Source organism: Carettochelys insculpta, chromosome 3, assembly GCF_033958435.1.
Source record: "Carettochelys insculpta isolate YL-2023 chromosome 3, ASM3395843v1, whole genome shotgun sequence".
In the NCBI taxonomy this organism is placed as follows: Eukaryota; Metazoa; Chordata; order Testudines; family Carettochelyidae; genus Carettochelys; species Carettochelys insculpta.
The window spans coordinates 45,785,678-45,800,521 of record NC_134139.1 but is presented as its reverse complement, the minus strand read 5'-3'; the positions used below and the strand labels follow the sequence as shown (position 1 = coordinate 45,800,521).

Below are 14,844 nucleotides of genomic sequence, written 5' to 3'. Positions count from 1 at the left end.
TTAGCAATGCCTAAAAAGTCCAACAAATAATCTATCTGGAGCATAGGAGAATTATCAATTTTTTAAATAGCAGTTTTCTGAAATCTGTACAGAAGCAACTTTCCCCAGGCATGTGCATGTGTGTGTTTTAAACTTTCACTCATGGAGAGCACCAAGGACTCCTTAATGGACTCAATTATTCATAGAGTTAACATCTGGCTTTATTTCCTCCTCCATTTTCAGTTTCAGATGTTCTGGAATCTGGCATGATCTTTTGGAGAGAGAACCATGCCCTTCCAGTCAATTACATACTGAATCACGCCAGTTTCTCTTGGAACAACAGAAACTAAACAGTGCAATTTACTGAGACGCTAGCTCTAATGTGCATGTTCAGCAGTTACCCTACAGCTCTGTGGGATGGTCTCTTGCCTCCTATTCTTTTTATCCATCGTAATTAGATTATTATGTGATTCAGGGTGGTAATTGATGCGAAATTCTTAGTTTTCCTTCAAATCAGTTTAAAAAGCATTCTCTCTCTCTTTCCTGAGAAACTGAATGCATAAGTCACCACCTTTTTTGTCTTAATACTATAAAACAGGCCTTGTGGTTTAGCTAATAGTTTACTTTTGGCAACAACAGAAATTTACTCTGCACCATTGTTCCGAGGCCTGTTTACTGTATCACCTCGCTTGTCCATTCTGGGCCTCCTCTATCTTTTCTTTAGCTTCATGGAAGTCTTTTGCGAGCATGCTCCCTATGTTTATAACATAACAACTAGCACTGGAGGAATTAACCGTTTCTCTCCCCCAACTCTGATTAGGTCTAATGCACCCCCCACAAGGGTTGATGGCTGTGCAACAAATAAAATGGAGTTCAAATGACATCTCAATATAAAAGTAAGAGAAAGCAGAACCATATTCCTTTCTCAGATGAGGTATCTTTTCAACACCTTTTTAAGGAACTGAATAATCCTTTTACTAGGCTCTTCACCTGGGAATGATAAGGCATCATCCAAGTGGGTTTCATGTCCAAGAGTTGATACAATTCTTATTAGTGGTGCCTGGAAATTCTCTCTCTCACCCATCTAGATCTCTCCAGGGATTCCCACTTGCAACCTCAAGAATCACTTATTGCCAGCTGGCAAAAGGTTTACTCCTTAGGCTATGTCTACACTACTTTTATTACTGAAAATAATGTCGCCCAGGAGTGTGAGAACACACTCCCGAGTGACATAAGTGACATTGACAGAGGCATCAGCATGGACGGCACTAAGTTGGCGAGAGACACTCTCCTGCCAGAACAGCTAGTGCCATTCATTGGGGGTGTCTTAATTATTCCAATAAGATAGCTCTCTTTCATCAGCATAGAGCTGCAACACAAGACACCTTACAGCTGTGCCATTGGACAGTCTCTAGTTTTGATATAGCATTAGGACTTGTCTTCATTGCTGTTGATTTGAAGCTGACATACTCAGTGGAGCATCTTGCTTGCTTGTTTTGGTGAAGTACTGGCCTCTATGGGAGCATGCTCTAAGATTAACTTATCGCATCTAAGCACGTGATCCACCAGACATCTATTTATCTATTGCTGCAGTGTTCATCCACTACATGGCATTGACAAGGCCATGCTACTATGGATAAATAACACGAAATTGGTGTGCCTTGAGCAATGTCAAACAAAAGCTGCTGTGATACTTATTGATACGGTTATGTATCCAGATGACATGTAAAGAGGTATGTGCACCTACAGAAAAGATGTTTTAAACTATGCAGCAAGGTAGAGCTGACTGACAGATTTTCTACATCTCTTCACCCACTCGGGTCTCTGCCATAAATTAAATATTACAAGCCAAACATTATGGGAGATATCGTTGCATTTCGAGTCAATCTGAGGATGTGAAGTTGACGTGGGGTCAGCACACCATAGAACAAACAAGGGGAGACACTTCAAATGTTTACAGGACCACGTACGGGGAAAAGAAAGGCATTTGGTGTGTCCATATACTGAAGAAGTCATTTGAATGGGACAGAGTTTTCATAAACACTTACATACTGGTTTTGACTGAAAACCAGCATCACTGTCAAAGAATGAATCTTTGGATGAAAATCTTCATTAAACAGGAATCTACTTTATTAAACAGGAAATTGATTTTACTAAATAGGAAAAGTAACCAATTAATAAGTATAGAAATAAGATTGCATTTTACGTTTTGCATTCCATGCATAACTGTTTATACTTTTTTTTTTTTTTTAAAACAAACTTAAGCTTTGGTCAGAAGTTTATGATTGATTCACAATAAATGTATTTCCAATGCTATAATGTTAGGAAGTACCAGACTGTGAGTTTTACCAAACTGTGTGTACGGTCTCTTCTGGAAACAACTTGGTAATTTCTGTGAGCATCCAGATACTATAAAGGATGCTTTTCAGAGGGACTCAGAGATTGCAATGCACCTGTACTACACACCACTGAGAAGTGAGAGCTGGCAAGGTTCTGAGGCACCTGACTGGATAAGGCTGGCAGATGAGGACACCCAGTTTAGCACCAACAAGACACTTTTGCAATGAGGGAGGAAGGAAACAATGGTGATTCTCAGTCCTGGGCACCCAAGAAACTGTCACACTACACAACCAAACATGGTCAGCCACTCTTCTGTAATTCTCTTAGCAGTAACCCTGTGTAACTAGGATCTAAGCCTTGGGATATCAAGTTATATAGTCAAGTAACTAAAATGCATCTGTTCCCCTGGGGACTTCATTCTAATAGGTCCATAATATCGGTTTCAACCCTTTTAAATTGCACATGCGCTGCAGGACTCTCAATCAACAGCTATCATTTTTAATTGCTTCTGACCACCTAACACTCAGGGCAGAACTAACACCATTTAGCTACTTCTTCAAGAACATTTGGCCAGAAAAATCTTTACAAAATTGTGGCCAACATCTCATCCCTCCCCCTATGGCCCACTTAGGGAATCTGATGAGTCACCTTCATGCGCCCCCATCTAAAACCTGTAGGTGTCACCTCAACCCACTGTTAAACCTCCTGTTTGTACTGCTCATCTTGGTGCTTTTCAAACTTGGCTGATAGTTACTGTTCAGACTCCATCTGCTGGACAGCTAATCATTTTACCACCCCCACCTCTTCTAGTGAATCCCTTGCTGTTCTTTTGATATTTTAATGTTTACAGCTGAGGACTTTAAAGACCACCCATCTTCCACTTGGGGCCCTGACCTCCAGGCTCTGCCCTCCAGCATAACACTCTCAGTGGGTACAGCTATCGCTTCCTCTGACCAGCTCTCTTTCTTGGGCAGTGAATAGCCAAGCAAGTCTTCCCACTGGGTCTTTGGCTCTCTTACAACTTTCAGGGCCTCAGACCACCCTGTCCCATTGCTACAGAGCAGCAGAGGCAACAAAAACATACATAATGCAGGTAACTACTGGAGATGGGAGGATCACAAAAGGAATCGGTCACCTGAAATTACAAATTATGCAGGCATCTGGGGGGAAAGGCTCAAGCAGTGCAGGGCAGCCACAAGGTAAGTGGTTAATACTGTATGGCATGTGCATTTCCGTGAGCAATGCCACACCTTACAAAATCATGCTAAGAGTCTTCTCTCCAATGCACACAGGGCTAGTTAGGGAAGTATACTTAGAAAGCCAGGTACTGGCTTTGCCACTGTTGAGGGCCAAAATGGACTTCATTTGTAAAATACTTTATTCAGTAGCCAGGCTCTGTGCACACACCACTGCAGCCAGAACTCACTCTCAACCCGTGGTGCTCTGCCAAGTGAAGTCAATATGCGGCAGCTCTCCAACCAGCTGTGCCAGAAGCAACTATTCTACTCAGATGTCACCATCAAGGCTGACAACCTCGCTGGGCAAGGTGAGCGGAGGGCCTGCTCCACATCAGCAATTCCTCACAGGGGGTGGTGCATTGGGCAGAATGGGCAGGGCTGGGGGCAGCCAGCGGTCAGTGCTGCCCACAGCGGTACACCACCTCTCCCTGGAGTACACCATGCACCACTCTGGCAGTGGCTTAAAAGTGCAGTGCTCCAGACACTGGCACCATAACAGCATCTGGGAGCTCCAGGTCCATTTGTGTTGCTGGTCCCCAGGACAACTGCCACCTTTGCCCTCCCCCGACCACCACTGATGGGTCTGTTTGTCACAATGGAGTATCATTACTTTCATGCCCCTTTTTCTGATATCTGTTTGCTCTAGAAATTACGTATGTTACAGCCACCAGCCCAGACTGAGGTCTCAGAAGCCCATGGGGGATCTGGTGCTACCTGAAGGGAAAATTGTGTTTTAGTAATATTTGGAAGGCCTGCTCTGGAGGCATGGTAAAGCAAAGCCTGCCTGATACTTTATCAAAAAGCTCCTACCGCTGCCTCCGTGGAAATTGCCCCAGTCTGGAAAAGGTGATATAAAAGAGAGCTTCATCAAGTTTCACAAATGGTGCAGGACTCCAACGCCTCAAGCTCAGCAAGGCATTTACATTTAAATCTATTTCAAGATTTGCTGAGCCATAAGCCTCTTTGAAATTCCGCAGCCTAGGGCTAGCAGGAATACATTTTTGTACAGAATGTGTGTGGAGCAAGACTGACTTAGATTTGTGTGGAACATGTAGTTAGTTGGACTGAGGTCTCCTTTGCTACCAAGAAAGATGAAATTCACCGTGGTTCTAGCCTTTTAATTAGCATCTGATCTGCCTAGGGTTACAGTCATCACTAGCTGTGACTGGTGGAGACAGAACAGCCCTCTGAATAAATCCTGGCCTTGAAAGGCACAATGGTGTATGCCAGGAGCACCTCTCACAGCAGAATGCACTCAATTTTACTCTCAGCTGCTCATCTGGTTTTAGCAACAGGCTTAGAAATGACTTTGACCTACCATGAGCTTTTGGGAGACACTGTTATACATGGAGTAGCGGGAGGAGGTGCCCTCCACAAGAGAGTCTCCTTTGAACTCATTGCTGTCAGAGCCAAAAACAGGTCGCCTCTCCTCATTCTCACTGTCAGAGCCGCTGCCGCTACTGGAAGACTCTGAAAATGAAACAGAGGGTAGAAATTAGCACGCACTTGTTTCACTAATCAGAAGAGAAGCTGTACACTGGGATTCCAAATCCACATCCCAACAGGCTAGGGGACAGTGGAGCATCTGCTCAGCCTGGCTGTTGGGAAGCATGCAGATTTCAGATGCAACTGTCAAAACAAAATACCAGCTATTTTGCTACCTCGTTCCACCTGTAAGGTGAAAGCCAGCCCCCTGTCACCTCATGGCTTCCACTCAATTTCTCCCTTGAGAACAAGCTCACATTTACATTTGCAATAAACACCATACTCTTTTCTGACTAGCAGATGTTGTTTCAGAGACGAAGGTTTACTGTATCAGATAGTGTGAATGAGGAAGGTGGAGGTCATTCTGGACCACAGTAATCCACTTACGCTCTGAACCATACATGTAGAATCTAATTCTATATCTTGCATGTGTACAATGCAGAAATACTGTAGGCTTGTATAGACCATCTTCTGCCCAGACTTCTGTAACTGAGCAGTACACTGAAATGCTGTTGGAACGTAGCCCAAATGTCAGCAGCACAGGGCAGAACCTATAGGGCAGAATCTCCCAAGATGCTAAGAAAGACAACAAGGAGTGGGCAGCTGTCAGCTCCCTTAGAGGTAGTGTTACCAGGGAAGTGGGGCTATTACTGAATGAGATTATAGGGAAGAACTGGTGGATAATGCTCCCTACTAGAGTGGAGACACAGCTTCTGCTTTCTGCCTAGCACGTGTAGCTACACTGGACATTCACCAAGTGGGTCACTAAGCCATGCTGGACACCTAGAGTGCAATTCCAGCCCAGCACACTGGATTCCAGGAAGGCAAATGTCAGGATTTATCAATGATAAAAACAATAATAAAATAAAGCTTTTTACATGAAACCTCTGTTACGTTGGCAGTCAAACTCTCCCCACTTGCTGGGGTAGGTCAGTGTAAAGATCTCCAGCTGCTTCTCAAACACCTACTCACAAAGTCTCTCTGGTCCAGTCAACATCAAGGACTTCATACTGAGGTAATCAGACTGATGGAGCTACACCAGTACAAACCTCTGATACAGCCATGCAAATCCCTATGAGAGACATCCATTATTGATGCCCTTCCAACTTCCACAAAATACTGCATCACTCCCACAAAATAAAATTTAAATCCTGGACTGCACCTTCCCAGGCTCAGTTTGAGAGAGAGAAAGAGGTCATTCTCCAGCCATCCATGGTAGGCAATCCTTAGTCACCTTAAACTCAAAAAGGATGCGTACAAGAAATGGAAACGTGGACAGTTGACTAAGGAGGAGCATAAATATAGGGCTGGAGAATGCCAGGCAGTAATCAGAGAAGCGAAAGCACAATTGGAACTGAAGCTGGCAAGGAATGTGAAGGGTAACAAGAAGGGTTTCTACAGGCATGTCAGCAATAAGCAGGGTTATCAGAGAAGTTGTGAGGCCGTTACTAGATGAGAGATGTAACCTAGTGACAGATTATATAAGAAAAGCTGACTTAGTCAATGCTTTTTTGCCTCAGTCTTCATGGACAAAGTCAACTCCCATACTTTGATCCTAGACAATGAACTATGGGAAGGTGGAGGGCAGCCATCTGTGGGGAAGGAACAAGTTCTGAGCTATCCAGAAAAACTAGATGTGTACACATCAATGGGTCTGGATTTAATGCACCCAAGGGTACTCAGGGAATTGGCAGATGTCGCTGCCGAGCCTTTGGCCGTTATCTTTGAAGACTCTTGGAGATCGGGACTGATCCCAGATGACTGGAAAAAGGCAAACGTAGTGCCCCTCTTTGAAAAAGGAAAGAAGGACGATCCAGGGAACTACAGACCCGTCAGCCTTACCTCAATCCCTGGGAAAATAATGAAGGGGATCCTCAAGGAATCTATTTTGGAGCACTTGGAAAAGGGGAAAGTGATCAAAAGTAGCCAACATGGATTCACCAAGGGCAAGTCCTACCTAACCAATCTGATTAGCTTCTAGGACAAGGTAACAGGCTCTGAGGACAAGGAGAAGTCAGTGGATGTGACTTGACTTCAGCAAAGCTTTTGATACAGTCTCCCACAACATTCTTGCCCATAAGTTAAGGAAGTACGGATTGGATCCTTGGACTTTAAGATGGACAGAAAGTTGGCTTGACGGTTGGGCCCAACGGGTAGTGATCAATGGCTCAATATCTGGATGGCAGTCGGTTTCAAGCAGAGTGCCGCAAGACTCAGTCCTGGGGCCGGTGGTGTTCAACATCTTTGTTAATGACCCAGATGAAGGACTAGATTGCACCCTCAGCAAGTTTGCAGATGAGACAAAGCTGGGGGAGAGGTAGATACGCTGGAGGGTAGAGACAGAATGCAGAGTGACCTCAATAAATTGGAGGATTGGGCCAAAAGAAATCTGATGCAGTTCAACAAGGAGAAGTGTAGAGTCCTGCACCTGGAGCGGAAGAATCCCAAGGATTGTCACAGGCTGGGGACCGACTGGCTAAGCAGCAGTACAGCAGAAAGGGATCTAGGGGTTATTGTGGATGAAAGCCTGGACATGAGTAAACAGTGTGCCCTTGTGGCCAAGAAGGCTAACGGCACACTACAGTGCATTAGGAGAATTTTGAACAGATCTAGAGAAGTGGTTGTTCCCCTCTATTCGGCACCGGAGAGGCCACATCTGGAATATTGTGTTCAGTTTTGGGCCCCCCAGTACGAAAAGGATATGGATGTGTTGCAGCAGGTTCATCAGAGGGCAACAAAAATGATTAAGGGGCTGGGGCACAAGACTATAAGGAGAGGTTGAGGGATTTGGGCTTGTTTAATTTTCAGAAGAGAAGACTTAAGGGTGATTTAATAGCAGCCTTCAACTTCCTGAAGGGGAGCTCTAAAGAGGATGTTGAGAAACTGTTCTCAATGGTGTCAGATAGCAGAACAAGGAGTAATGGTCTGAAGTTAAAGAGGGAGAGGTGTAGGTTGGATATTAGGAAAAACTACTTCACGAGGAGGGTGGTGAAGCACTGGAATACGTTGCCTAGAGAGGTGGTGGATTCTCCATCCCCAAAGGTTTTTAAGTCCTGGCTTGACAAGGTCCTGGCTGGGATGACTTAGCAGGGGTTGATCCTGCTTGAAGCAGGGGGCTGTACTAGATGACCTCCTGAGGTCCCTTCCAGGCCTATGATTCTATGATTCATCCCACACATATGGTCCTTTGATAATGTGACAGGAACCGAGTTTTTCTTCCTTCTGAACCAGACCCCCATCTCACCCCAAAACAGGGAGCAGTGGGCTAAGGAGCAGGAAGGCCCTGACCAGTCTGTAGACCATTGGTAGCAAGCCTTCCCGCTATCTTCCTAACGCAGGGTTCTGTGGGATGTGACCCAGCAAATATCATCCACCAAGCAGAAGGCTCTATGGGAACCCCACAATGCAACTGTCTGCTTGGGCAGCTGGACCTCCTGTTCCAAACACTGACACCTTCCGTATCCTGTGCTCCAGGGGAGTGAAAGAGGTCCTGCCCACAGTCATCTACTCTGAGCAGATGTGGCTGGCATTCCACCAAGCCAGGAGCAAGACCAGGGTCTTTGTCCCCCTAATAGCAGCTCTCAAGTCCCTCCCACCTCACTGCACCCCTTCCAGAGCCCCAAAGTCTCAGAAACAGGCTGCACCAGGTGTATCTGAGTCATATTTGGAAGGTTTCCTTCACAACCATAAGAACAAACACAACCTCTCTAAAAAGGAAAGCTGACTCAAGAGATTAAAGGCACTGGCCCAGGAAAGTTTCCTGCTTACAAGAGTTTTCAACCCCGGCTCCAAGCTATCAGAAGAGAGGCACTCCATTGTCCATTGTTCACCCCGTTCTCCTGAGACACCCCACTAGAGCTCTCAATTAACTCCAGAGTTTCCATCAGCCCTTCAATGACTTTAGATTTACCTTAAACAGCGCAACAAAAGATTCTCTCTGTAGCAGCAAACACTATTAGGTTGAACGTGTGTCTTTAAACCCTTACATTGCACCAAGTTAGCATAAGGGAAACAGAAGAGCTTGCAATCTTAGTAGGTGATACAACATCAAGACCATAAAAGGATAGGAGGCACAGAAAGATTAAGCAGCCTAAAACCTCCAACATTCTTGCTATACGCTGTCTCAAGCCTGATCCAAGAAGCTTATCATCAACTGTAGATTTTTTTTCCCATTATTTTGTACATAATATAGAAGTCCTTTAGCCAACGCTATTCTGGGACTAGGAAAGATAGATACAAATTATTTTTGAAAAAAATATCAATTTTTTTTATTTAAATTGGATTATTTTATGTTGTTTATTCATGGTATTAGTTCTACAGTTTCATATTTGCAATCCTTCAATACACTTGTGTGAATATCTTTTGGTCCTGGTGACTTATTACTATTTATCCATTTGTTCCAAAACCTCCTTTACTGACGCCCCAGTCAGGGACAGTTTCTAAAAAAGAATGGCTCAGGTATGGAAATCTCCCTCACAGCCTCTGCAGTGAAAAGTGATACAAAGAATTAATTTGGTTTCTCAGCACCTCAGTTATCCATTAGCCCACTAGTTATTTGCCAGTCATCCTGCTTCTGATGTACCTTTTATTTGTGTGCGTGGCTTTTGCTAATTCATTTTCAAATTCTTTTTCTGGCCTTTCTTTTAACACTTTTACAATTATTAGAGTTTACGCTCCTTTCTATTTTCTTCAGAACAGATTTCCAAATTTTAAAGACTGTCTTTTTTGTTTCTAGCTGCCTCTTTTACTCTGTTGTTTAGCCACTGAGGCATTTTTGGTCCTCTAACTATTTTTGGAGGGTGGGAAGAGGGATATAAACATAGGCTTAAGCTAAATTCTAGTGTTTTTACCTAGTTTTCATACCGCTTACAGGCACTGCACTCTTCTGACTCATCCTTTTAATTTCCATTTAATTAGCATCATTTTGACTAGTTTTACTTTTTGATGTTAAATGCAACTATAGTGCACTTCTTTGGTAGTCCCTCCCCCTACCACACACACAGGCACGCTATATTTAATTACGTTATCACCACTATACGAAGCATTTAACTATATTCACCTCTTCGACCAACTCCTGGGTTCTATTCAGGAGCTTGCCTATCACCTTGTGGGTTCCAAGAACAGCTACTCTAAGATGCAGACATTAATGGTCCCTAAAGTATCTTTTCATTTTGTCTTAGGGTGAAATGTACCCACTCAACACAGGGATTAATTAAATATATCATTATTAGTGGGTTTTGTGTTGCCTCTCATCTCCCTAAGAATTTCAAAATCACCGTCACCATCCCGGTCAGGGTGTTGGTAGTATCTTCCTACCACTATTTTTCAAGTCTGGAATTTTCATCCATAAAGATTGTATGCTACAGTTTGAGTCATTTAAATAGTGTTTCTAAGATTATGTTCCATGTACCACTGGTGTTCCATGAACAACTCACAGGTTTGCCACAAGCATGTGATACTTTTTTATATCACACATTGAAGGTAAATATTTTCTGTTACTAAAATGAGATACAAGGTTACTTCTTCACTGCTATGATACCTCATTAAATTACCTCATTTTGTTTTTGCTATATATGGTTCTCTCTCTTGTTTTTGGTCTGACAATTTTTTTAAGAAAATTTTCATAGGTCTTCCACATAAAAAATATTATTGATTTTGATTGGTGTTCCATGGCCTCAAAAGGTTTAAGAAACATCGATTTAAAATATTTACTATATTTGATTATGTTTTTTTTCACATATAGGCCATGTCTACACTCACTCAAAACTTCAAAATTGCCAGCACCTCATTAGCATGCCGCCAGCCACGGCACTTCGAAAGTGCCACGGTTTGCTCACCCACAGTTCGTCTACACCTCATAGGAATAATGGGATTTCAATGTTGGTAGGGTCTTTTCAAAAAGGACCCTGGCGTAGACGAGCCGCGCAGAGCGAAACGCAGCAATTTCGAAGTGCCGCAGCCGGTGGCATGCTAATGAGGAGCTGAATATGCATTTCAGCACCTCATTAGTATTCTTCGATCTGGCCATTAGCATGGTCGTTTCAAAGTTTTTGGTAAGTGTAGATGTAGCCATAGCGTTACTTCCCCAACAGCAAGACATATTCAGCCATTTCTATTTGTGTGTGTGTGTAGATAGAGCAAGCAGTGTGGCACAAACTATGAGCAAAACTAATAAATCAATGAGCAACATATTCCTCACAGTTTTCTAAACATACTAAAATATACAATGAAGAATCTAAAAATATTACGTTATATACCCATTTAAATAAAGGTATATTGTTATACTGTACCCTCCTATGTAGCAAAAAGATGTACTAAATCTAACAAAGACTCTATGCAGCTGTAAATCAACATTATATTAATGGTAATGGTAACCAGTGAGAATGTACCTCTCTTTAGAAAATAACTGAATTACAAATGGAAAAGCTGATTAAAACTGATTATTTTAATCAGAGATTGAAATAAATTCACCTTGGCCCCAAGGGTCCTGTGCACCAACACTCCCTTCTCAGTGAAGATGTAAGAGCTCTTTCAGAGACATCAGGCTACCAGGGTTTTGTAGAATATTTTTAGTGACCACTCAGTAGCTCTTTCCATTGACTAAGAACATTTAATAAGACCAGAGACTGTCTGACAAATGTCACCACGACTACATCCTAGTTAGAGAGACCGCACAAGTGGCATTTATAGGTAGCTACTACACTTACAGCAATTGCCGCTAAGAAGGTTTCTGCATTGCAGGACACCAGACTGCCTTCTCCAATATTAAGCTGAATACAGTCCAAGGCCCAATGTTTTCAAAGCAATCTGGGTTGGAGAAAAGTTCAGCTACAACTCCTATCTCAGCCAACAGAAGTCACTCAGGTAACACTTCCACAGTTTTTTAACCAGCCATTCATTGTAAGCACAGTTGCTGTGCACTACCATGGTACCTTGACTACTGCTATCCAGACAGAACTCAAGACCAGGCAAAACTCGTGCGTAAAGAAAAAGTCACAGTCTAAATGTGAAGAAGGTAAGAAATCAAAATTTCACAGTTACACGGGAAAAAGAGCAAAATAAATGTAAAGCAGAAAGTACATACTTGAGAACACTCCATAATAGCAGCAATGGGCAACACTGTAATGTGAGTATAATTAATTGGAGTAATATGATCATACTCATAAAAAAATCAATTTTTTAGGCAAAGAATTACTTTGCCAAAGCAAGTGACAGGCATAACTGCCTCTACAAGGACTTTGTCAGTTAATCTGTAAAGCACTTATCATTGAGAATCCAAGACACTATTTAAGATTCTCATTTAAGACTTTTCCATCTGGATTAAAGAAGCAGTTACAGTCTTGGCTCTAGAAGAAAAGAAAGAGACCAGGAGTAAGAGACAGACATTCTTCAATACACTAGTGAAACAAGGAACAATATTTTTGATATTGAAACACAACGTAACATATGTAACTGTAGCCAGACAAAGTCTCCCCCTTACAAGCCAGCTTGCTCGTTCCCCCCCCCCTCCCACCGAGGAGCACACACGGCACGGAAATGGCTGCTGACAGCACAGTCTTTGATGCCCTCATTGAGGCCCAGATATGCTAGCTTATCGTGACCCTGAGAAGCAGAAAGTACAGATGGAAGGCTAACAGGCCAGACTGTCAACAAGAGTGGGGGATCCTCAGAAATCACCCCAGCTGGCATTGATCAATATGATGCACACACACAATCACCCAGAAGGGGACGTGCCCCGCCCGCACAAAAGAATGTCCTGTACTCCTAAATTGCTTATCTCTTGTCTTACAAGTGCAAACTAAGAAGAAATGCCCTTGTAACAAACTGGCGTCACAAAGACAGACCAGTATGATCTGGCACCATAGATAAGAAAGAGAATACGTAACCCAGAAGGGGTATAAAAGATGGGCCCAGCAGAACTCTAACTTTGAGTGCATTCCACCAACTACCTGCTGGTCGGGTCAGGTGATTGCCTCCCGAGGTCCACTACTGGGGACGCCCAACCTCGTATTCGTCTTTCCGCGGAACTGAGTGACCGATCCGGCTTGGCTACTCTGGTATCGAGAGACGCAGAGAGGGTAAGATACACCCATGCTAGGTCTCTGACTTTTTTTGTGCACAGCTAAAGAATTAGAGCTCTGTAACTAGTATCAAGATATCATTGTGTTAGATGGTAGCAGATATCTTTGTATTGGATTGTAAGGTAACTTGTTAACACTTGTACTTTGCTAGCATATAAGAAGTAAACAATAGCCTTTTGTAACCCCACGCTTATAACTGTAGCTTAATGAACTTGTAACTAGTTAAGATCCAAGCCTAACTATTTTGTTAACCCTTTTGTCACTGCAACACAGCCGGCACAACAAAAGAACTTTAACCGTTTGGTTACCACAGCCTGGCCGTGGGCGAGAGTGCTGGGAGCTGCCTGCTCTAACAGTAAAAACTGGGTTGCTTAGGACCCAGGGGAGTACCTCACCGCACATTACCCGGCCACCGGCTAACAGTAACATTTGGGAGCTAGCCCTGTGAGATATCTAAAGTGAGTTCAATGGAAAACCAGTCAGGAAGTTAATTTTACCATACACAATCACACCAATTAATGAAGTACTAAATGTCCTGAGAGTTATAACCAAATGGTGAATGATTTAAACAGCTTTAATAATCTCATATTTGAAACAGCTTTTGACCAAGATGAAGATTGGGTTTTAAAGTGGATAAATTGGTTTGGGAGAAGCCATTAATCAATCCTGTGACTGAATACAAAATAAACTTATCCATGTAAAAGAGTAAGGCTGTGTCTACACTAGCCAAAAACTTCGAAATGGCCATGCAAATGGCCATTTCGAAGTTTACTAATGAAGCGCTGAAATACATATTCAGCGCTTCATTAGCATGCAGGCGGCCTTGGCACTTCGAAATTGACACGGCTCACCGCCGCGCGGCTCCTTTTCAAAAGGACCCCGGCTACTTCGAAGTCCCCTTATTCCCATCTGCTCACAGGAATAAGGGGACTTCGAAGTAGGTGGGGTCCTTTCGAAAAGAAGCCCCGTCAAGATGAGCCGTGCGGTGGCGAGCCACGTCAATTTTGAAGTGCTGCGGCCGCCCGCATGCTAATGAAGCGCTGAATATGTATTTCAGCACTTCATTAGTAAACTTCGAAATGGCCATTTGCATGGCCATTTCGAAGGTTTTGGCTAGTGTAGACATAGCCTAAGAGTGTGCCCTAAATTCAATCACTGTCATCTGCAACCAGTGTGGCTGAGCCTACTGTAGGCAGGCCCACATACAGAGATGCCTGAGTTGCACCAAACTGATGGCTATCCTGGCAGCTTGCCGAGAATCCAAATGTGACACCTATGCTTTTTCTGCTTTTTCCTAATGGGTAGATAAATGTGGGAAAGAGATATTTCAGATCTATTTTTTTTTTAAATGTTGGAAATCCAGGTAATGACTAAAGAACAAATTACATGAGGTCATCAGAAGAGCCAAGAGAATGAAAGTCATCGGAGTGGAGAGAAAGGAAATGTAACCACCTTTAAAAACTCTTATCATTATTGAACTTCAGTGACAAATTAGCACTACAGAAAATGGATGCATTTGGATCCAGCACACTGCAACTTCAATTAAGGTGCACGACCTCACAAAATGCATCTTTTGAGAAATTCAGGTCATCCAGATTAGCCTATCCATGACATTTTATTTTTAATGTACAAAGGAAGGCTAGAGACAAGAGACAAAGCAAACAAAAGTTATGACTGTTATTCGCAGATGGTGGTAAAAAGTGTCCAGATAAAACTATGTG

General features: G+C 43.1%; 1 protein-coding gene across 2 annotated transcripts in view; it reads right to left on the bottom strand.

Annotated features, from left to right (window-relative positions):
- CMTR1 (cap methyltransferase 1) overlaps nucleotides 1–14,844 on the bottom strand; it is a 70,997-nt gene that overhangs the window by 25,491 nt on the left and 30,662 nt on the right. For both annotated transcript variants that reach the window (XM_074989791.1, XM_074989789.1), the window contains one exon: nucleotides 4,876–5,027. In XM_074989791.1, coding sequence (XP_074845892.1) covers nucleotides 4,876–5,027 — 152 coding nt within the window. The remainder of the gene's footprint in view (nucleotides 1–4,875; nucleotides 5,028–14,844) is intronic.